The 25,408-nt window shown below is 40.7% G+C and overlaps 1 protein-coding gene across 2 annotated transcripts in view; it reads left to right on the top strand.

The window, feature by feature from the left end:
- The first annotated feature begins 7,079 nt into the window (after positions 1 to 7,079).
- The window catches only part of LOC148820938 (polymeric immunoglobulin receptor-like), a 54,094-nt gene continuing 35,765 nt past the window's right edge, over positions 7,080 to 25,408 (top strand). Inside the window, exon 1 of one of the 2 annotated variants that reach the window (XM_088933254.1) lies at positions 7,080 to 7,291. In XM_088933254.1, the coding sequence (XP_088789380.1) occupies positions 7,252 to 7,291 (40 nt within the window). In that variant the 5' untranslated portion in view covers positions 7,080 to 7,251. The remainder of the gene's footprint in view (positions 7,292 to 25,408) is intronic. The other variant, XM_088933253.1, reaches the window with a different exon arrangement.

Here is a 25,408-nt window from a genome sequence, read left to right as displayed (position 1 = left end):
TAACCCCACGGTCCTGGCCAAAATTTCCCTTTGGCCCTTACCAATCATGACCTCCTAAATAATCCCCATTTATGAATTGGCTTCATTACTCTGATCTCCTCCCCACTAATAGCTGATGTGTGGTGAGTATCATCCAGGTGGATGCTGCACATTGGTGGTGTAGGAGGGGAGTCCCCATTACCTGTACAGCACTTTGAGTGTCCAGAAAAGCGCTATATACTGTAAGTGTAAGTAATTATTATTATAGTAATTAAGTGAGTAATCGTGTACTTAATCAGATAAATCAGCTGAGAATAAATATTGATGATGCTTTACACCAATATAGCACTGTATTAACAATTGCAAGTACTGTATTTAATAATTCAACTGAAAACACTCTCAGATAAAAATCTGGATAGTTTCAGTAGATTGTTATAGCCATTGGCAGCTGGAGTTGACTTGTGTTCGAAGTCAATAGATGCTCTTGGGAGGTTGAATATGATGTCAGCTGTACTGTACATCTTAAATTATATGACATAGAGAACAGCAATGAATTATAATGACACAAAAGTGTTTTCACAATTAAGGATTATATATTTACTAAATTGAGCCATGGTAGCTCAGATGGCAAGGGTGTCTAGCTCCTGACTGGAAAGTCCCTGGTTCAATCTCAGGTAGGGGCAACTGATGTAGCTTGCTCTAATTCCTTCCAGATGACTCCCAGGTCCACTCAGAATGCTTTCCAAAGGAGTACCGGGGATTAATCCTTCTGGGAGAAATAGGCTGGCCTGGAGCATGATGCTGACCTCATCACCTCCACTTCCGTTGCCGGATGGTTGAGAAAAAATGGTGGCCCTTGCCCCCCATTCCTCATGGGCCTTTACAGACTGAAAAGGGGACCTAACTTACCTAACTATAAGACTATAAACTATAAGTAAGAAGTGAAGCACTCATCTTGTATGCAGAGAGTACCAATAAATCAAAGTATACAGATCATATTGATAGGTGCGATAGGGAGCATCTATTTTATGACAGATTTGTAGAAGACAGGGGAGTCCAGGCCAGCTCCAGGTGGAGAGGGCCACAGGATTTACAGGTATATGTAATTTTAAATTTTTACACACCAGAAGATGGCTCCACAACTGAGTTGTGTTTCTTTTCAGCTGTTTTTAGCATGGAATTGGCCTTCAATTGTTCCTTTGCAGCATATGCATGCTGACGCAGCTACCTACTTGAACTACTAGAAGTATAGGGGCTGGAGCAGTGGCTCTGTGGCTAAGGATCTGCGCCTGTGACTGGAAGGTTGCCGATTCAAATCCTGCGGCTGGCAGAGGAATCCTACTCCATTGGGCCCCTGAGCAAGGCCCTTAACCCCAACTGCTCTAGGGGTGCTGTACAATGGCTGACCCTGTGCTCTGCCCCTAAGCTTCCTTCCCTGTCTGTGTCTCATGGAGAAAAGCTGGGGTATGCAAAAAGATGAATTCCTAATGCAAGAAATTGTATAGGGCAAATAAAGAAACATGATCATTATTACATTACAGTATTATCTTCTTCTAATGTAGTATCTTCTATTCCATACATTTTTATAATTGTCGCAGTTTATTGTTGCAGAATGTGGGCCGTTTAAGAAGTAACAGGCTGTAATTAATTGGTTCAGGCGGGTAGCTGCATCAGCATGTGTAGTCTGCAAAGGAACAAGTAATAGGTTTATTCCATGCTGAAAAGAGTGTAAAGTTTCGGCTGTGAAGCCTTCTTCAGGTGTCAGGGTTGTTGGGTTGTGTTAATGGCCAGGATTGTGTCAATGTTTGGGTTTTCTAATGAATACAGTAGAGCAGGGAACATTTAGTAACAAAAACACCGGACTAAGTTTGAAAAAACAGAAGCCATCTTGCTGCTTTGGTAGGTAAGCAACTAAGGGAAACTAATTAGTAACAATGGTAACACCCAGGCTATTCAGGAAGCAATTAGGTATTGATGCATGCAGGTGAGACAGTTTGAACCAGACCAAGGGAGGAAGAGGGGGAGCAGGAAAGCAAACAAAGAAGTGATAAGGGTCCAAGACACCTAAGTTCTCCACACTCACACCTCTCAAACAACACAAGCTTCTTCCTGGTAATCTACTGGGCACACCTGTCCTGGACAGAGACAGTGGAAAACCCCCGAGGGGGATTGACTAACAGGAGGAATAAAAATATCTGAGTCGGAACAGAGAAGGTCCCCATCCCTACAAGCCCCTCGAGACAACACAGACAGCCCAAGGGAAGCTGCAGAGTGTGAGACCACGGAGGAAAGGAACTATTGGTCCAGAAACTAAAGACCATGGGAGATACTGACAGTGGAACAGAGGTACTGTAGAGAGACTTTTAATACCTGGAGGCAAGGAACAAAGAAACCGGCCTGGCGAGTTGATACGAACTGAGGGAAATGTAGTACAGCCCGTGAAAGGATTTCTAATATAACCCAAACAGACACTGGGGAAATTGGACTGGGTGGTATCTCTCTTGTCCAAGTGCCTGTTCTTTTCTGTAGCGGCGAGGCTTATTAATAAGGAAGAATTAAGTGTTCTGAGCCTTCCCAAATGAGGCCCCATTTCTCTGTTCATCTCTGTGGTGCAGCCACAGAGAAACTATTCATGCAGGCTGATTTAAGGTTTCCTAGGACAGCTCCCAAAGGGGGATGCACTTAGCTAAGCCTGGCTATCATGATCAATGGTCATCCATTGGCGCCTATCTGTCTAGGGAGTGCCAGATGGACATCTGGACTGCATTCCTAAGTGTCAGGAGTAAGTGACTCATATCTCACCTTGATCAACCAATCAGGGACTGGTAGGGCTGAGTAACCCACGTGGGACTCTGATGCCCATGGAACTTTCAGCCAATCAACGAGCTGAAGTTCCTCCAGGTAAAAACAGGCAACACAGAGAGCCTGTGAGATTCAGTGGACTTCTGTGGACTTTTCTAAAGGGAATTCAAAGGAGAATTCCAGGGCAGGACAGCCCAGGAGCAGAAGGCTCCCAAGGGCAGGACATTCTTGCAGCGCGCCTCCTGACCATCCTGAGACTCAGCCCGGACAACCACGGAACGGCCAGTGTGTCCGAGTGCCAGAACTTTCCTTTGTTCTAAGAGTCTAGAGCGGAGGTTGCCAGAGAGTAACCAGAGGATCCACCCGAGGTTAGCAACAGCAGCACGCCTCGTGAACAGGTCGGAACTGTGGACAGCTGAATCACTATTCAGAACTAGCGCTTCATCAGGAATGAACCGGTCCTCTTCCTGACTTGCTGGGATCCACAGTCATCTTTTCTCCTGTGCACAAACTTTGCTAGTTAAAGCCAACACTAACTAGCGGGTCAGTGAGCATCAGCAGCGCACCGTCGCAAGCCGCACAGCACAGCCTGGCACGGAGCCAGAGAGCGCGGATTGGACAGCAACAAGCCTGCAGCTGATTGTTTGTGCCTGCAGGAGATATGAATCCCCAGAGATTGGATGAGTATTCAACTTCAATGCATTACAGCTCGAGAATTCAATTGTTATCCCAACCAGTTGATATCAATTTAATTCCTAAGAGTTATGTACTTGTTTTGAGTATCTAATGTAGAAGTTATAACCAAGTTCATTTATGAAACGGTCTTAATGAATGATATACTGAACGTATGTCCTCTTGATATATGTAACTCTTTGTAACTGAATGAATATATATCTTTTGTATTCTGATAACCCTCTCGATAAGATCTGTTAGGTTTATATGCATATTCTATGTATTAATAAATGTATCCTCGTGTATTAGTACCTGTGTGTGTGCGTTGTTTGAGTTATGTCGCATGGTTGGATTCTAAAGCCATCGCAAGAATCAATTTTGTGATTTACTGCTACAATTAATAATTGTCCCAGTAAATGCCCAAACCCTACAGAACTGGTGCCTTCAGAGAGCCACTACATTACATTTTGGCTATGGCAACGTTACATCTCCATACCATCAAAGACTTTTATAGACACTAAGATGAGACTTTTTTAGTAGTCTCTCTTCAGTGTACCTTAAAGAAAAGACTTACTGATCCTTAGGAATTCATTACGTCCCTTGGAGCTAACTTTTGGTTGCTGTGGATGCTGTTTTTTATTTTTATTTCTTAGATTAATAGTGAATGTTGATGTAAGTAGAAAATAAAAAGGGCCCTTAATTGATACTAATGTCTGTCACTGGAACCTGTGGCAAAGAAGGGGGTCTAGCACTCTTTCCAATTTGCTAGGTGGCATAGTTGTACATGAGGCAGGAATATTTCTTGTCCAAGGGATCACCTTACTGTGACATTATGTATAAGCATGTCATTAACTGGGCCTCTCATACATTGTTTCACATTAGATTGTCTTTTTGACTCTACTCTCTTTGTATCCTCCTTGCTTGATTGTGGATTCTTTCCCTTCTGTCATTAACTGCAAAATACTAACCTCCATACCAGCAACCTAATGCTAATGCCTAATGCTTGTAAGAGGAAATACTTCCCAATGTCACAATGATTTTAACAGCACAGCAGCTTCAAGAAAAATTCTGATAGCAACATCATTGTGTTTACTGATTTGACTAAAGTTTTTGACTCAGTGAAATGTCTTGCCCCCTGGCAAGTACTGTCAAAAATGATAACATGATGACATGTCAGTAGCTGTAGTTAGCAGCAAGGCTAAGACTGTCCCTTTCAAAATAGAAATAGGGGTTAAACAGGGATGTATTGTGGCTCCAACCCTATTTGCTATCTTCATTGCAGCTATCCTGCACCTCACAGTCCCAAATCTACCACAAGGAGTACAAATCCTTTATAGAACTGATGGTCTGACTAAAAGTTTCCACAAACTCCATCATGAAGCTGCAATTTATACACAGAGGCAGACCTACAATGCATCTTGGATGCCTTTACAAAGGTATAGAAGCTCCTTGGTCCTGAGGAGAAAGGAGGAGAAAGACCTACATCCTTTATCAACCTACACCTTGCAACACTCCACAGATCCCCAGCATTCACATGGACAAGAGCACTCTTGGAAATGTGGATCACTCCTGCTACCTTGGCTGTGTGCTCTCATCTAAGGCTGACGCCTGTGGGAATATGTTGGCGTTTGTACGTGGATTTTGCTAAGCTCAGGATAAGAGATTTTGAGGACGGAGATATCAAATAAGAACAAAGCTCTTTGTCTAGCAAGCTGTGTTTTTTCATACCTTTCTGCATGAGACAGAGACCTGGAAAATAGACAGTAGGCATGTGAAGACACTAGAAGTGTACCATTAGAGATGCCCTTGGATGATTATAAGGATCAGTTGAGAAGGCAAGGACTCTAACACCAGCAACCTGGAGTAAGCAAACTTGTATAGCGTCACCACAATTATCATGAAGGCTCAACTGAACTGGATAGGCTATATTATCCGTCTTCCAAAACAGATCATGTATGGCCAATGAAAGGAGCCTGCTCCTAGAGGACAAAAATATGTTTTTGAAGATCACATCAAAAATATATAATATTTCAGAATTAACATGTTCATGTTGTTTTGCATGGTGCATCCTAGAAAGAACAATGGATTTGTTCCTGCCTATTCAGTTTTTTTATGGTATATACATTTGTTTTAGAAAGTGTGCTATCTATGCTAATGTCATCTGTCCCCACACAGAAAACAAAAGAAGCCTTTGTTAGAGCTTGTCCATGTCAGCCAAATCAACTTGAGGAAGATAATATACTGTATGTAAGCTCATATTATATACAATTGAACTAATAATATTTATCGCACTTAGTCAGCAAATAACCTTCAGAAAGTCTTTGATGGATCTAAAAAGATTTTAATCTTTTATTCCTGAGAAACAACTTTTTCCATTAGAAAGAAACTAAATACTGTGAATTCCTGGAAGAATACTGCTTACTTGGCAAGGCCTTTCATAATCTTGAACAGGATTTGTTTAATCACTGTTACTTCCTGTTTAGCTGAGGTAGACAAAGTCACAGGGTCAGAAATAAGCTCTGTTGTTTTTTTGCCTTGTTTTCACAATGGTTGACTCCCGTTTGTCAATTCAGGAATACGTCAGATGTAAAATATGCAATTGAGATGAGAACACCTTTTAGTGTTAAAAACGAACTAGTGGTAATAACTTATAAGTTAATTACTAATGGTGAATTACACCACAGGTATTGTACACTATAGTAAGTGTCTTTGGAGCCCTCATGCTGTATTATTTAGAAAAAAACATGTTTATCATGGTTCACTGGTTTACTGTAAAGCTCAGCAAACACATAGTTAAGTCTTATACAAAAACCATAGTAAAAAATCATGATACATTCACTGAAGTTTTTACTACACAATTGTTACTACAGAGTTGGGCTAGAGAAGTGAAGAGTGAGCTTGGGTAACAAAGGAGGAATCGTCCATCAGGCAGTGGAAGAAGAATGGAGAGGACAGGAAGGAGCTAAGAAAATGCAAATTCTCAAGGGTAGAGGACAAAATGGAAGGTCAGAACAAAGGGTCTTGTATTGAAATTGAAAAAAAGACAGAAAGATGGAATGTGAAGGAGGTAACATAGGCTCAGAGGGTTTATAGGGTTCAGAGGTAAGGCAGTAGGACCTTCAGGGACTGTTCCTTAACATGAGAAAGAAAGTTTAAAAAAATGCATCATAGGAGTTTGCTTGTAGATTTTTTTTTCTGATGAAAATCCTTTATCAGCAGGACAGCTGTATAGTAAAACATATGCAATCTGGAATATTTTGACTGTCATATTGTGATTATGATCCTGCTGTGCTCTTTTTGTGCTGTTTGTTTTGATGCTAGTGTGGGTGTCCTTTCAGTAATGTTGGGAATCTCTAAGCTATAGATTGTAAATAAAAACTGTATTTGTAGCTATATTTTCAGAGATTTTACATTATTGTATATCTTCATATTTCCAATATCAGCAAGCTATTTTTGAGACAATGCTTTTATTTTCTATCATATATTCTATCTATCAATGTAAGTATTTTCTATCATACATGAGTAGTGTTTTTATTATCATTTATTCACATGCACTGTAAATTGTTAGAATCCAGTTGTGGTAATTTCGTCCATTTATTACATTTGATATAAAAGGGGTTGTAGAGAAACAATAATGAAACGGAAGCATGAGTGCACTTGTGGGCGTGGAGAAAGTGGATATGAAGTCCAGAAATACAGACTGAGGCAGCTGTAGTGAAGCTGGTGTCATCCCTGCCACCCTGCAGTACAGAAGGACATAGAGCTGTACAGAGAAAAGCACTGAAAACACAGGTCATCATGACCCACTCACTTGCTGTTACTCTTTGCCTCCTTTCAGGTAAGTGCAGATCAGTTTTTACATTTTACTTAATTTTCATGAGCTGTACTTTGACCTGTGCAAGTTTGAAAGCAGTTAATTAAAAACAGGTATAATCAAAACCATCACAAAAGTAATAAAATGTTATACTGTATCTGGACTTGTTTGTCTGCTAGTAGGAAATTGGAATTTCTTGAGCAATTTTTTTTGTCGATGACACACTTTCAGTTAGTGAATTTATGAAGCATCATGCATAATCAGCTGTTAATAAATAACTTTGTTTTATACTAATCAGTGTGTGCATTGTGTCCTCTTTTCCTTTTCAAAGTTAACTCTTTATTAGTACAGCTCGGTTGACTTTGAGAAACACACTTGAGCACATCTGAAAAGCTAACATTTAAAAAAGGATTAGACTTAAATGCCTGCCATTTGCCTAATTAATATTGAGCAGATTAAAATCTTTCTTAAAATGTATTATTTTTTCCAACATTATCTTTAACAGATTAAATAATACTAGGGGTATGCAAACCAAGTGATGTTAAAAAAAACAATTGCAAACTCCTGCAATACAAGTGTTTAATCCTTTAATTTTTACATGAGAAGCTTCATTAAATAATAGATAATTATTTACTAAATTATTGATTTACTTTGAATGCCAGCTTTAAATCTTTATGACCTGTTTCCCAATATCATTGCTAACTCTGAAAAATACAACTAGAAAATCCCATAGCATGTGATTTTTATATTTTCAAGCATTTAAAAAAAGGTTACTTTAAGAACATCTGTTGTTATTTCTGCATCAGATTTCTGTCACAAAAAGAAAAAACAGACTTAATTTGACACATTTCAATGAATAGATATTTTGACTGCAAATCCTTTTTTCAGATCAAGTACAAACAATAGGTTAGTGATTTTTTTAAAAAAGGGGAGCTTTAAATTGTAGTCCTTGTTGCATTTTAATGTATCTCAGGAAAAAAACATTAATAACAATAATATCTACATAACATATTTTGAATCACATTTAGCAAGTTTAATAAAACTATAGAAAAATAGCATTAGTTAATAGTACAATATTAGATCATTTGTAGGCTAGTCAAGTTCACAAATGATACCAAAACAGAAGGATTAGTAAGGTGCTACAGAAACCGCAAAATAAATTCAAAATAAACAGACTAGTTCAGAGATAAACACTTGTGACATTTCATACAGACAAGTGCAGAATTTTAAATGCAAGTAAAAATAACATATATTTAAAAAAACAATATAATATTAAATGGAAAAAAATGAAGTTGAACATGTACACATATTGAACAATTTGAACACATCATTCGCATCTTAAAGACAGAACAGGAAGCAATTAAAAAGCCAAACAATGTTAGACTATATAGTTAAAATTAATTTAAATCAAAGCATGTCATGTTAACATTATAAAATGTACTTTTAAGGTCTTGTCTCATTTTTAAAATATAATGCACACTTTTGGTTAACATTTTGGTCAACTTTGGTCAACAAGGCTGAAATTGGCTTCTTATTCAGCAGCTTCTTATTCGTGTTTTTCGTTCAACCTTAAATGCTTTTGTTGTGATGTTATGTCGCCTTTCGCCTGTAGATGGCTCTGTACAGTCATTTTTAAATGTACTTATTCGGATGGATTACTGTACATATCCTCAGTAAAGAGGAATATATAAGTAAATAGTGACAGTGACTTGTATTTTTGTATGAAACACATTTCAGAACATCGAAAACCAATTTTAAAAACTCACAATAACACAAACTGGCATGTTAGACAAGTAAATAAGATAAAGGCAAAAAGTGAATTCACTGGCACTTTCTGCATATTTACCATGGCCTTGCCTTCTGATCATTAAAAGTCTCAAAATCTTGCATTTTACAAAAAAATTTAATACAGCAGATTTAAATTGGACATTTGGAACATGGCATATGAGAATATATTGTAATGCTCCTGGGGTTCGCCAATAGAAAGAAACAGGCAAGAGGCTCTGGCACGGGCTGGCAGGACATTTATTAAAGACGCTGAGGGGGTTTACACACATTGGGACAGGGGAGATAAAGCACTGCACTACACCTACACAGACACAAAAGGGAAGAGGGTGTCTCCAGCCCTTGTCCCACTATATATGGGCGGGTATATACAGCCTGCCTTGCGTGTGCATGGCTACAGCGCCCCATGTGGGTGCTACAATATGGTTAACCAAGGATGAGCAAAGGGTGATCGCACTTTCTCCTTATTGCTATGAACCTACCTCCTGAACTTCAGGAAATTTTACCGTACCATTTTTTAAATATGACCCTCTGAACATGGCATGAGAGAATACATTGGCAAATGGTGATTTCACTTTCTGCTGCATTGCTATGGCCCTCCCTCCTGATTATAAAAACGTCTCAAAATTCTGACACTGAGGTGTGAGACACAATGTAACAGACTATGAAAATCATGAAGTACAAGAATATTTACTGTACTATTTTTTTTAAATGACCCTGTGAACATGGCATGTAAGGATTTATAGTCAACAAAATAGCCCATTTGCTTTGTCCCTTTCCTCATTACCAAAACATTGTAATATTCCGACACTAAGGTAAGAGAGACAAAATCACTCATCATGTACATTTGTAATTCGGACACTTCACTGTTGCATTTTCTGAGTTGTGACATTCTGAACATGGCATTTTAAAGTATATAGAAAACCTAGATCAGGGCAGGCTAATTGCAATTAATTGTGATTTGTCATTGTCTTCCTTTCTGAATGAAAAAAACTTCTTTTTCAGTGATTATGACACTTTGGTATGACATAAAATATACTTCAATACCAGATTAAATAATCCAGAAATGTTTTTTTCAGTGATTATGACACTTTGGTATGACATAAAATATACTTCAATACCAGAATAAATAATCAAAAAATGTCCACAGGGGACATTCATAGTTGTGATTATAGGAATGTTATATATCATGTGTCATAATCACTGAAAAAAGACGCTTTTTCTTTCAGAAAGTAAGACAATGACAAATCACGGAATTGTCATTGCAATTAGCCTGTCTTGATCTAGGTTTTCTATATACTTATATATAGATCTAGATATTCCATATACATTCTGAACATGCCATGTTCAGAATGTCACAACTCAGAAATGCAAAATGCAACAGTGAAGTGTCATAATTAAAAATGTACATGATGAGTGATTTTGTTTCTTTCACAATTCACAACTTCTCTGTGAATTGTGAAGAGCTCTGTAGGACAAGAAACAAAAGATAGAGAAAACTTGAGCTTTTTAATACGGAAACTAAAATGCAGTCTAAAAATGAAATGAAAATTTAGGACTTTAAAGTGTTAGAGATGTAAATAACTGTAAAAATACAAAAATGAACATGAGCAAAACGTTTTAGAAATGGAGCAGCTGTTACTTTGACACAGTATAAGCAAACAGAAAAAAAGCCATGACTAGACGTAATGTAGAAGAAGGATGCAGGAACACTTGCAAAAGCTTAGATATACAAAAAAATCACAGAAAGGTGTGTTACAAAAGAACATGTGAAACTGAAGCAGATTTGGCAGAGTTGGGGGCTTGAATAATCAGGTGCATTTCTGGCAGGGAGAGTATGAAGGTTTGATGGGAAAGTCAGAAAATTAGCACACATGAAAAACAGAGCATTTCAGTCAGATAGCCTTATATGAATTAATAGCAAACATGGTTTAATGGAAGTCTTCTCAGATAGTTGGGCATTCAAGTAGATTGCCAGGCGAAATGATTTGTAAATATATTTTGTTAAAGCAAGTCAGTTTTTTGCAACACATCAAATAAATTTTTCCAAGAAAGTAACAGCCTTTGTCACAAATGGAACCACCAAATAAAATCATAAATATAGAAATCTAAAAGTTTTTTTTCAATGCTGGTAGCAGGTACAGTAGCATGAACTGTCAGGCTGAGCTAAGTGTATATTTTGTTGCAGAGTTGCTGCAAGATGTTAAAAGTGAAAAAAGGTATTTAGAAATTAATTTCAAGAAGGAGATTTTCATAATAATTATAAATCTATCAGAATAGAGAAAGAAAATAGGTACAGATGCAGCCATTCAAAATGCACGGGCGATACCGCATTATTTTGCGGTGCGCTTTACGCAGTCTACCGCGAGTTAACGTAAATTCTCCTATAATACCGCAAGCTAAATAATAATATCCGGAATTTCCGCAAGGTGGAGCTAATAAAGCTGAACCTCTCATGTTTGAGCTGTCGCCATCAAAGTCTTTAACGAAGATATTACTAATAGTATTAATAATGAATGACCTTGGACAAGCTGTAAACTCAAAAGTATTGCCCTGGTCCACATTCTTTTTTTTATTGACCGTCTTTGTAAAAGTAACACCACAGCATTTCGCAATCACGCATTTGTTTCCAATCATGCAAAGTACAGTAATTTTTGAGAATCAATTCACCATGCCTTTCACATGCTCATAAAAGAGATTGATTTAGGAACATAAACATATTACCGTATGCAAACTGTACTGTATACAGTATGTATATGTATATTTAATGTCTTAACTGTGCCCGTTTAAGTATTGAATATTTATATGGAATTTTACCACTGAAGGGAAATCTTAGTACCTGAGCATAAAAAGAATAGGAGCATACTGTAACGTGTGTGAAGGCCATAAACGATATTAATTTTGGAACTTAAACATACAGTATATGGCTGGTCTCGGTACTTTAAAGAAAACATACACACCAGTATTCCATTTCTCCCTAAACATTTTAAGCATCGAAGTCTTTAACTAACATGATACCGGAGTCAACAAGCATACTTTTAGAATTTGATTAAAAGAGAATATAATATGGAATCGCGTATCTAAAGAAATTAATAACGATATAATTATATTCATAATTCATACCACAACACAAGAATAGTACACGCTGTACATTGTCTGTTGATAATGTTTCTTTAGTGCTTTTTCAGCACTCTGCATGTGGCGCAGTGGGTTAGGCTCCTGACTCCCACGTCACACGCTCTGTGATCGAATCCTGCTGGAGCCATGAATTTCCTTTAACAAACATTTCTTTGAAAAAATGAAACGTTTCCCTGAGTCAGAGATTAAATAAAACCTCACTCGCACCAAACAAATTTATATTTCTAAAAATCACAACATGATCGAATTTAAGTCATTTTAATAACAATGAATTGTCACCTAGGTGTTACAATATAAACATTTATATTGATTTAAATCGCGTTTTGATTTAAATCGCAAACGCGGGTTTAAATATATGTGTTTTTTGATTCACAATCAGACAAATGCAACATAAATTGATATCTTTGTCTTCTAAGTATCTTAATAAACTTTCAGCATAGCTTTCTCCCCGTTTAGATTTATTTTTCTTGGGATCTTGGGATCAAACGTGGAAAGATTAGATTGTAATCGTTTTTATTTTTTAAATACATTTTAGAATAGTGTAATCTATACTAAAAAGCTGTACACCACCTGCTATAAAGATACATATTGTAATACTTTCGAGTTCGGATAGGACAGACACGAGAACTCAGACTTGCGGAGTTAAAGCAAGTTAAAGCCTTGATTTTATATATCACCTTTAAAAGTGGCATCTCAAAGCAAAGTAAATACCCAACACTGATTGTACCCATCTGTCATGCTAATAAAGCACCTTGAATTGAATTGAACTGAGGGAGAGAGGGGGGGAGGGCGAGCGAGAGAGCCAGGACAGACAGGCAAATAAGATACACTTCACAGACATTCACAACAGCGACATATCATAAAACGTTTGCACATATAGTTAAGTTATTACTTGGTTTTCAAAGTGCAATGAAATACAATATTGCTGTTATTGCTGTTTTTATCCTGTAAGGCGTTTTGAGAAGCCATCTTTAAAGGCGATATATAAAAACGCTGATTCTTATGGAATGTGTTCCGCCGGGGATTCAAAATTTTTTTTATTTTTTTTTAATCGCGTATCTAAGGAAATAGCAGTATAACCTTGTTCATGCACAAACAGTGGCATGTTACATTATTAATTTGGGTGTCTCCTCTTGCCAGAAAGCTCTAAATTGCATTTTGAGTGCGGTTTTTGACTTTTTTTAAATTGCAACCCATAAATAAAGCTGATACCGTTTAGAGTTTTAATTATTTTAAACTGTATTACAGCAGCACAATGCACAATGCAACGTAAATTGCAAAAATGCACTTGGAATCTGTCCAAGCCCTACTCTGTCAGGCATTTTCTTTTACTGTAACGGACATAAAAACTCCCTTGCTTTTAACAGAGCGTTTCATAATTTCCAACTACGAAAATTATTTAAACTGCGACACTTATCATTCAACCAGAGCTCGAAATATCACAAGGATCCTCTAGAGCACAGCAAAGACTGTATTAAAAGTATACTAGTGACAAACTAGTATACTTTAGATCTTTTTTTCTGAACTGGGGAAAATCCGATCATGTTTCTCTATAACAATAATAAAAAACATTATTTTACATATCACCTTTATGTGATATCACCTTAAGGACAGCACATACAAGGGTTAATTGCACAATGGACCACGCAAAGAAATTTAAAATAGTCTTCTATAGGTGTGAGGGCAGGAGTGGATCGCAGAAGGAATAATCAGCAAATTAGGAAAACAAAGAACAGGACAGGTGAGACGTTTATCCAGAGAGCAAGTGATCAGAAAAAGGAACAGCTGTTACGCCCAGGTTTTACGCTCTCTCTCTGCTGAATGAATAAAAGCATTTTATTAAAAACGCGTTTGTGTTTGTCTGGGTATTTACTTTGTAATATGTGGTTTACATCTACTGTATTGCTTTGAGATGCCACTTTTAAAGGTGATATGTAAAATAAAGTTTTTTATTATTGTTATAGAGAAACATGATCAGATTTTCCCTGGTTCAGAAAAAAGACGATTAAAATCTGTAATCTTTCCACTTGTATGTCATCGGAAAATACAAGAAGTTTCTGCTTTGTGTAAGAATGGTATCAAAAAGTAATCTAAGTGGTGAGAAAGCTGTGCTCCTCAAAGCGCTTTACAGGATAAAAACAATAACAACAATAGTGCTAGGCTGGGCAAACGATTTTTTTATAGAAATACAAAATGAGATATAATGATGTGTTCCGGCTAAGACATTAACGAGTACAACCCCCCCTCTCTGTGGGAGTGCTGGCTGTGACGAATTAAACCGGTTTCACAGGCATTTTCAAAGTAGAAGGGGGCGAGATTTCCAGCGAAAGACACCTCCCCCCTCCAAAACCAAGGAAGTACAGTACTTACTACTTAAGAAAGCTAGGCTCCTCAATGAAATCGCTTTAACATGCTAATGCGTTGGTGTAACAGTCCGGACGTGGCAAGCTTCTAATGTCAACTCGACTCGATTGGAAGACAATGAACATATTCTAGCCCTAAATGAATTAATAGCAAACATGGTTTACATAAAATACATTTTTCCAAGAAAGTTTATAATAATACGATCTATAGTTGAAATCTGAGCCTAAATAAAAAGAAAAAGCATTTTCAGAGAGCAATTACGCTGTGTTTATGTAGAAAAAGTGATTAGGTTTATGAGCAATCTAATTACTTATTCGTTTAAAACGCTATATAAAATAAAGTTTATTATTAATTTGCTGGACAGAGCAGTGAACATTATTATGGATAAGACAAAGATAACAATCCTGATCAGTTTAGAAATCTGTGTACGCTGTAAGGTTTTTACTTCTTAAACTTTTAAAATACACGTTTCCAATAGAAAGAAATCATCTTCCTGGTACAGTATGTATAGCAAACCAGCACGTCTTTTTTCTCCAATCAGAGGGGTTAGACGCTCGGTTAAAAGCAAAGGAGATTGTCTGTTATAGTGGACATAAAAACAAGAGTTCGCTCGCATTATATCCTAGAAGACACAGACCGGCGCCAGACCGGGAGAATGCCCGCAGCGTAAAAGAAAATGCCTGATGAACTAGGGATTGGACAGTTTCCAAGTGCTTGTACAATCGATGGAAATGTTCAAATAAATGTGCAAAAGAAATAAACAAAATAATCATTTATTTCTTTATCATATTGGCTAGCTAATGTCCTCTCTTTGCTAGTTAGTGGCTGTGTTTCTGCGTTGGGTAGCAACGGGTGACTGTTCTCAGGCGGAAGATGTAAACAGCTTAATTTTCGTGTTAAATCATTTTTAAAAATTAAAATTCATTCTATACAGCAATCGCATATTTGGGTACCGTTTCATAAAACTTTCATGCTTAAAATGTTTAGGGAGAAATGGAAGACTGGTGTGTATTTTTTCTTTAAACTACCAAGACCAGCCATACACAGTACAGTTTACGTACATACAGTAATGTTTATGTTCCTAAATTAATATTGTTTATGACCTTCAGATGCGTTATGCTCCTCTTCTTTTTATGCTCAGCTACTAAAATTTCCCTTTAGTGGTAAAATTCCATATAAATATTCAAAACTAAGCGGATTAAAATGTGCACAGTAAAGAGATTAAATGATTAAATCTTTTCACTACCAACCAATGCAACCAGTGCCCCTGTCGGTCATTTTGGCCAGCCAATCACTCAGTGGCTTGTGGGTAGATTACCGTACCGCGGGTTTGTACCGTGCATTTTGAATGGCTGCATCTGTAGTTAGCTTGATCAGATTAGTATGCAAAGCCATTTAGCAAAGAAGGTGTGAGAAGAGTGACGAACCAGTATACTTCAGATCTTTTTTTCTGAACCAGAGAAAATCTGATCACATTTCTCAATAACAAAAAAAACGTTATTTTACATGGCACCTTTAAAAGTAGCATCTCAAAGCAATACAGTAGCTGTAAAAACAGTTATTAGGACCGCAGATTACAAAGTTAATACATATAAGAAAGACAAGCAGTCAGAAGTGCTACCAAAATTAGAAAATGAAGCAGACACTAAATAACAGTCTTCTGAAAAGAATGGTTTTGAGGTTAGATTTAAATGCATTCAGGTTGGGTGACTCTGATATCACCGGGGATACAAATCAAGAGCTCTGGGGTGCAGCTAGTGAAGGCCCTGTCACCCACAGAATCTAGATGTTCTTGAGGACAGCTAGAAGACCAGAGTCAGATGAACAAAGGTTGCAAGGTGGGGAGTAGACAGATAATAATACAGATAGGTACTGAATGAGGATGAGGATTTTGAAGTTGACTCGAAACCTGATAGGAAGCCAGTGCAAGGACTCAAAGACAGGTGTAATGTGATTGCTTGCTTGTGACCCGATCAGGATTGTGGCTGCCAAATTCTGAACATTTTGGAGATTGCTCAGTGTGGATTTAATTACCCCAGTGAACAGGATGTGTATTTATTAATTCTAGAAAAAAGCCTTTCTTGGTTTCTCTAGTTCCCTTTAAATAAAACTAAACCAGTGTGATGTTTCCACAATACAGAGTGCTACATGGCCTCTATTTATGTATGTTATTTGTGATTTAAACAAATTAATACAAACAGATTTTGAGGATTTAAGTGTAGGCAGTAGTTATTGCAGGATTTAACACTAGTGATGTGGGTAGGAAAAAGATAACTTTGGGAACGTTGAGGAATACACTGTGTAGTGTTTCATAGCCGTTCAGGGACGCCAAATATGTAATCATAGTGGCTCTCTGAAGGCACCAGTTCTGTAGGGTTTGGGCATTTACTGAGACAATTATCAATTGTAGCAGTAAATCACAAAGTTGATTCTTTTGATGGCTTTAGAATCCAACCACGCGACATAACTCAAACAACGCGCACACACAGGTACTAATACACGAGGATAAATTTATTAATACATAGAATATGCATATAAACCTAACAGATCTTATCGAGAGGGTTATCAGAATACAAAAGGTATATATTCAATCAGTTACGAAGTGTTACACATCAAGAGGACATACGTTCAGTATATCATTCATTTAGACCGTTTCATAAATGAACTTGGTTACAACTTCTACATTAGATACTCAAAACAAGTACATAACTCTTAGGAATTAAACTGATATCAACTGGTTTGGATAACAATTGAATTCTCGAGCTGTAATGCATTGAAGTTGAATACTCATCCAATTTCTGGGGATTCAGATCTCCTGCGGGCACAAAGAATCAGCTGCAGGCTTGTTGCTGTCCAATCCGCGCTCTCTGGCTCCGTGCCAGGCTGTGCTGTGCGGCTTGCGACGGTGCGCTGCTGATGCTCACTGACCGGCTAGTTAGTGTTGGCTTTAACTAGCAAAGTTTGTGCACAGGAGAAAAGATGACTGTGGATCCCAGCAAGTCAGGAAGAGGACCGGTTCGTTCCTGATGAAGAGCTAGTTCTGAATAGTGATTCAGCTGTCCACAGTTCTGACCTGTCCACGAGGCCTGCTGCTGGTTACTCTCTGGCAACCTCCACTCTAGACTCTTAGAACAAAGGAAAGTTCTGGCACTCGGACACACTGGCCGTTCCGTGGTTGTCCGGGCTGAGTCTCGGGATGGTCAGGAGGCGCGCTGCGAGAATGTCCTGCCCTTGGGAGCCTTCTGCTCCTGGGCCGTCCTGCCCTGGAATTCTCCTTTGAATTCCCTTTAGAACAGTCCACAGAATCCTCTCCAGAATCTTACTGAATCTCCCGAATCTGAATCTTGTTGAATCTTTCAGGCTCTCTGTGTTGCCTGTTTTTACCTGGAGGAACTTCAGCTCGTTGATTGGCTGAAAGTTCCATGGGCATCAGAGTCCCACGTGGGTTACTCAGCCCTACCAGTCCCTGATTGGTTGATCAAGGTGAGATATGAGTCACTTAGTCCTGACACTTAGTAATGCAGTCCAGATGTCCATCCGGCACTCCCTAGACTGATAGGCGCCAGTGGATGACCATTGATCATGATAGCCAGACTTAGCTAAGTGCATCCCCCTTTGGGAGCTGTCCTAGGAAACCTTAAATCATCTTGCATGAATAGTTTCTCTGTGGCTGCACCACAGAGATGAACAGAGAAATGGGGCCTCATTTGGGAAGCTCAGAAACACTTAATTCTGCCTTATTATTAAGCCTCGCCGCTACATATCCCCCCTTTTTGAAGGTCACGAGGTCCTGAGGCGTTGTTGCCTTCAAAACAAAAACAGAGTTAAGTGATGTCCCTTGCCATTAGAACATTAATCTTAAATGTCCACATTACTCCTCGAGAATTCATACCAGAACCAGCATTGGATACAAACAGGATGAATAACATCTGGAGTATGTATAAACACGGTAGGAGACATTATCTAAGTCTAGGAATTACACATCAGGAAGTTCACTGTCAATATCTGATACCTCTGTGGTAGATATTTGGGGAGAAGTCACTTCCTTTCTTTTGACATGCTACCTTTGACTCATTCATGCTACCCGGAGTACATCTTGATGTGAGAGTACATCATTCAGAGTACACTGTCAGTCATGATCCAGCTACCCGGCAGCAGTGTTACAATAACACCAGTTCCTGTTCCCAGCCCCCCGATAAACCAGAACACCTGTGTTGGGTATCTGCTAGGGTGGTTTGGAGGTTTGTTCCATTAAAGCAAACTAACTACCTGTACCTCTTCAGGGCTTACTGTTTCTTGGATTTCTATCCAATTCCTTAGTGTGGCACCTGAAGGCATCCATGACCTCAAGTTTGGTCTTATGTTGTCTGGTTCTAGACCGTACAGTGTTAAGTTACCATGCTGTACTATGGCCTCCTCAGGAACTTAAAGGAACTGTTTTATTAGGTAGCTGCATCATGCCTGTCACAAGTCACAGTGTCAGTTAAACGTGGTGTGCTGACCAGCCATTTACTTCCCACCTGCTCTTCATGGGGTTCATTAACCTTCCTCTGCTCGTTAGTAGCTTTACACCCTTCATTGGTGAATCGTTTAGACACAGCCAATGGATAGCTTTGGTAGCCATACCCATCTCAAGATTTGGAACCGAATTCAATCTTGGATTGGCTTCTGGGTGAGCTATGAGCGATGGGGTTAATGTCACATACTCCTCTACTGAGAAGAGTGGAATCAAGTGGGTTGGGATTTGTGCCGTGGCTAGACTGGCTACAGTGGCACTAAACTCCCTTAACAGGTCTTGTGTCAACATTCTGGCCTGTTGCACACAAGCATAAACCCACTGTATAACACCAACAATCATGTCCACTGGTTGGGGAATAAGGTTTAACCCTGTTGCATAGGAAGTTGCCTGTAGGATTTTCCCTAAGCTTTCCAACTTTTGCTGCTGTCGATACAGTCTGTCACTACCCTCTGGTATCTCTGACACCTGCCTTCTTGGGGCAGTCAGGGTGAGAGTGCCAGTAGCACACAAACCTACCAGAAAAAGCAAACGTGCAACAGTGGCGGCAGCGATCAGTCCTCCCAAAAGTCTTTTCGGGTGGCTGATCCCAGTCATCTCCTTCTGAGTGACTGTCGCCTTTCTAAGCTGGCGCAGCGTGTACATGGTGTCTTTCTCAGTATGCCATGTGGCATCTTGGGCACCAACATCCTGGAAATCTGAGGAGATCTGACGCAGCTGCTGATGCTGCTCCTCCTTTTCCAGGGCATCTGCTTTTTCGATTTGTTCATGCCTGTGCTCTAGGAACCCTGCAGGGGGCGGTGCAGCGGTGGAGCATGCCTGACCCTCGGCTGAGTGGTCATCTGGAGCACCTGAGTGATCTGAGATTGTTACCCCATTCTCACTGTTCCGGTCCACCGTGCACACTTCCTGATTGAGGAATCCCTCTATCGGCATGTTTACAATCGTTCGCTGGGCGTGGGTGTAGGACACCTGCTCGCTCCCCCCTTCCCTCGCTAGGGGTTCAGGGAGCTGCCCCAGCACTGGGATAGCTAGTTCATTGTCTTTGAACTTACTATCACCCACCAGGCCCATGTCAGTGCAGGCGGGGATTCTGATACCCCTCTTTGCGATGTCCTGCACTGGCAGGCGGGTGGCTTGACCATCCAGCTCCAGTCTGGGTGAACCACTGTTGGTCAGACTCAGACTGACAGACTGAGCTGGTGGCTGTAAGAAAACCGGCTCGGCTTTCATTCCCTGTCCCTTCTGGGGGACTGGGTGTGTTGGAAACCCTGCCGTTGAGGCAGGAACAATCAGGTCAGTCTCACTCACTACCTGGTAGTTGTGAGAAATAATGTTACCTGACTGCAGGTTCCCTGGGTCACAGCAGAGGGAATCGGCATCTGGGATCAGGTGTGTCCACAGCGCAGTAGTCTCAGCGTCCAGCTGGACCTCCTGTCTAACCTGTGAATGTTGCACCAGGGGCACCTGGCGGTGGCCCCGTGACAGCTGCTCAAGCAGATCCTCACTAATAGAGGACCTCTCAGGGCTAAGGGTGAGGGCTACATCACCAACCTGCTCTCCTGCCATCTGAATCCCTTCCACCACTGCAGGGTGGTGGTCCTGACCCCTCTTGGGTGCCAGGGTGCACAGGGAAAGCTCCTTTTCATCGCCAGGTGGGGAGATCTGCTCCTCTTTAGGGATGTAAAAGGGGTGTGCTTTACCTGGTGGATCAGGCGGCTGCTCGGAGCACCGCTCCTGTGGCATGGAGGCTGTTGGGACCTTGGCCAGGGCACGACTTCCCTGTATATCCGGGGAACAAGAAAATATTTTTATTTCTTGTCCAGAGGGAACAGAAGGAATCTCCGCATAGGCTTCTGTGTTCGGTGGGCACTGTGTAAGCACAGTCTGCCTCTTGGCCCCCCTTTCCTTCTGTACAGAAGGCTTAGGAGCCTTGACCTGTTTCCACACTTTGCCTTTCTGGTGATCCACCAAAGGTTCCACTCTGAGTCGCATACCCTTTTCTTTTTCTACCCGTTTGAGCTTGCCGTGTGACATCAAACACCTTTCAACCTCAGTGTCAATCAGTGTCTCACTGGGTAAGACATCTCCCATGGCAGCCTTGAGGTAAAAGCTTCTTGCTTTTCCTCTGTGTTTTACTGCCTGCTCTGTGACTTCAGGGGTGGAGTCAGCACTCGCTTGGGAGTGGCCGACCTCATCCAGGCAGGAACCCTTCCGCTCAATCAGATAGACTGAGGGAGGGAGAGGGGGCGGGTCTCCGCCTCCTCCAGTGGAGAGTATCAGCTCATTCACGCTTCCGGCAGCCTTGGGGAGCGGTTGTCCCCGTCCTAATAAAGCTTGTTCAAGCCTGGCCAGGCGGGCGGCTACTGAATCCTTTTGTTCAGCCTTTTCTAGCCCTTTCCCTCCCCCGGTGTTCTCATGGCACTTAGGACGCTGGGTGCGGTCCTGTGTGCCTGCTTTGGAACGGGGCTTAGCCAGCTCAGGAGCCTGTGCTCCTTCGAGCAGGAGGGAATTAACCCTGCTGGCTCTGACGGCGAACACAGTCGCTTTAGCAGCTTTTTGCTCAGAGCGACTTTGGACATCATACTCCCAGGCTTTCTGCACGAATCTCTTAATATCAGTCATTTTCATGGTCTGTGCATCTGTATGCATTAAGATCATCTTTCTGACTGATGGGTGGAGATTCGCAATGAATAAACCCTTGAAATGTATGTTCTCTTCGCAACCCTCATCATTTCGCCCTGCAAAATAAGTTCGTCTAAGTCTCTCGTAATATTCGCGAGGGGACTCTGCTCTCTCGTGCTTAATGTTAAGGGCGGCGGCTATCGCGGCAGTCGGGTCAATAAACGCACTGTATTCTTCGATAAGTGCTTGACATAGCTGCTCAAAGTCATTACAGACTTCTTTCATCTGCCTAGCCATCCACTCATGTACAGCTCTGCTGGTAGTTTTCCTGACCAGAAACACTTTCTCCTGTTCTGTGGCGTTTGGCAGGTACTGCAGGGTATACCTGAGGTCCTGAATATAACTCTCGATATTATTCTCTGACACTGCGGGGTCAAATCTCTCTATGTCCTTCGCTAGCTCTCTCAGAGAATGGAGATTTATCCTTCTAGCTTCTCCGCTGACGGAGATATGGAAGAGATCGTGGTCAGACTTGCCGCTGCTAGAGAGAGTGCTTAATAGCGACTCGAATTCAGACCTTTTAGCAACCATCGTTAAACTTAAAGAGTATTACTTTTAAGTACGAAGTCACAGTTTTACCACAGAAAACCACAAGATCAAGTATGCAATCAACCCGGTAGATTGCAAAAGATCACAAAACAATCAAGCACTGCTTAAAGAGCAAGGGGAACTTTTTTCCTTTCGGCTTTCAGCACACTGTATTGTCGTGTATGAAACCCGCGGCGTTTTATATTGAATTATTCCGCTTGGTTGATTCATTTCAGTCTTGCCACGCCGGTCCAGGGACGCCATAAATGTAGTGTTTCATAGCCGTTCAGGGACGCCAAATATGTAATCATAGTGGCTCTCTGAAGGCACCAGTTCTGTAGGGTTTGGGCATTTACTGAGACAATTATCAATTGTAGCAGTAAATCACAAAGTTGATCCTTTTGATGGCTTTAGAATCCAACCACGCGACATAACTCAAACAACGCGCACACACAGGTACTAATACACGAGGATAAATTTATTAATACATAGAATATGCATATAAACCTAACAGATCTTATCGAGAGGGTTATCAGAATACAAAAGGTATATATTCAATCAGTTACGAAGTGTTACACATCAAGAGGACATACGTTCAGTATATCATTCATTTAGACCGTTTCATAAATGAACTTGGTTACAACTTCTACATTAGATACTCAAAACAAGTACATAACTCTTAGGAATTAAACTGATATCAACTGGTTTGGATAACAATTGAATTCTCGAGCTGTAATGCATTGAAGTTGAATACTCATCCAATTTCTGGGGATTCAGATCTCCTGCGGGCACAAAGAATCAGCTGCAGGCTTGTTGCTGTCCAATCCGCGCTCTCTGGCTCCGTGCCAGGCTGTGCTGTGCGGCTTGCGACGGTGCGCTGCTGATGCTCACTGACCGGCTAGTTAGTGTTGGCTTTAACTAGCAAAGTTTGTGCACAGGAGAAAAGATGACTGTGGATCCCAGCAAGTCAGGAAGAGGACCGGTTCGTTCCTGATGAAGAGCTAGTTCTGAATAGTGATTCAGCTGTCCACAGTTCTGACCTGTCCACGAGGCCTGCTGCTGGTTACTCTCTGGCAACCTCCACTCTAGACTCTTAGAACAAAGGAAAGTTCTGGCACTCGGACACACTGGCCGTTCCGTGGTTGTCCGGGCTGAGTCTCGGGATGGTCAGGAGGCGCGCTGCGAGAATGTCCTGCCCTTGGGAGCCTTCTGCTCCTGGGCCGTCCTGCCCTGGAATTCTCCTTTGAATTCCCTTTAGAACAGTCCACAGAATCCTCTCCAGAATCTTACTGAATCTCCCGAATCTGAATCTTGTTGAATCTTTCAGGCTCTCTGTGTTGCCTGTTTTTACCTGGAGGAACTTCAGCTCGTTGATTGGCTGAAAGTTCCATGGGCATCAGAGTCCCACGTGGGTTACTCAGCCCTACCAGTCCCTGATTGGTTGATCAAGGTGAGATATGAGTCACTTAGTCCTGACACTTAGTAATGCAGTCCAGATGTCCATCCGGCACTCCCTAGACTGATAGGCGCCAGTGGATGACCATTGATCATGATAGCCAGACTTAGCTAAGTGCATCCCCCTTTGGGAGCTGTCCTAGGAAACCTTAAATCATCTTGCATGAATAGTTTCTCTGTGGCTGCACCACAGAGATGAACAGAGAAATGGGGCCTCATTTGGGAAGCTCAGAAACACTTAATTCTGCCTTATTATTAAGCCTCGCCGCTACAACTGATAACAAGAACACTTCTTAATAGGGTAAGGCATACTTTTGACCAATTGACGGGAGATGTTAAAGACTGCAGGGGAATGTGATGAAGTTAACAGACTGAATGTTTACATACTGTAGATACTGAAATGAGGATTGTATTTTAGATTTTGTGCAGTTGCTAGCATTGAACTGTGTGTTGGATGCACGTAAATTAAAGGAATGGGCAAACATAGCTGATGCTGAGCCAGAGCCAGCATCTTAAGATGTTTATATTTAGAGTCAATTTGGTTAAATAACGAACTAGTTATGGATACTGATGTGCAAAAGAGGTGGAAAGGCTGTTTCCTAAAGCCAGCACTATAAAATAATTTATCCTTTATCCAGATTGAAATAATATCAATCTGTATACGGACTATGTTACTGGCTACATCAGTAAATGCATTAAAGACGTGGTTCCCAGGATTACTGTTCACACATATCCAAACCAGAAACCATGGATATATGGCAAGATACGCGCCAAACTTAAAGCTAGTACAGCTGCTTTCAATTCTGGCGATATGGATAAATACAAAAAAATACAGATACGACCTCAGGAAAGCTATCAAATTACCTAAATACAACTACAGGGTTAAATTAGAGTCATATTATCATGGCTGCAGCACACAGAACATGTGGAGTGGTATACGCACCATTACAGACTACAAAACGCAACCCAGGTACGTGTATATCGCACAACAGTCTGCTTCTCTTCCTGATGAGCTAAATTCCTTCTATGCTCGGTTTGAGGACAGTAACACAGATCTAGCTAGGAGGATTCCAGAAATCCAAGACGGAAACCCACTGATCATATCCAGAGCTGATGTGTGTAACGTTTTTTTAAAAGACCAATCCATACAAGGCTCCTGGCCCTGATGCTATCCCTGACCGTGTTCTCAAGGCATGTTAATTATGAAAGAAAACCACCATTGTCCCGGTTCCTAAGAAACGCAGTCAGTTGCCTGAATGACTACCACTCCGTTGCACTCACATCAGTTATCATGAAGTGCTTTGAGTGGTTGGTCAAAGCATACATCACCTCCTCACTGCTTGACACCCTAGACCCACTGCAATTTGCGTATCGCCACAGCAGGTCAACAGAAAATGCTATTGCCACTGCCCTCCATACTGCCCTCTCACACCTGGAAAAGAAAGGAACATACTGTATGTGAGAATGCTGTTTATTGATTACAGATCAGCATTCAATAACATAGTGCCCTCAAAGCTTGTCATTAAGCTCCAGGACCTGGGACAGAATACCTCCCTTTGTAATTTGGACTTCTTGACGGAACGTCGGCAGGTGGTGAGGGTGGGCACCAACATATCCTCTACCCTGACTCTAAACACTGGAGCCCACCAAGGCTGTGTGCTTAGCACTGT

This window comes from Atractosteus spatula, chromosome 14, assembly GCF_055471065.1.
Source record: "Atractosteus spatula isolate fAtrSpa1 chromosome 14, fAtrSpa1.hap1, whole genome shotgun sequence".
Lineage (NCBI taxonomy): Eukaryota > Metazoa > Chordata > Actinopteri > Semionotiformes > Lepisosteidae > Atractosteus > Atractosteus spatula.
This window is presented reverse-complemented; position numbering and strand designations above follow the sequence as displayed.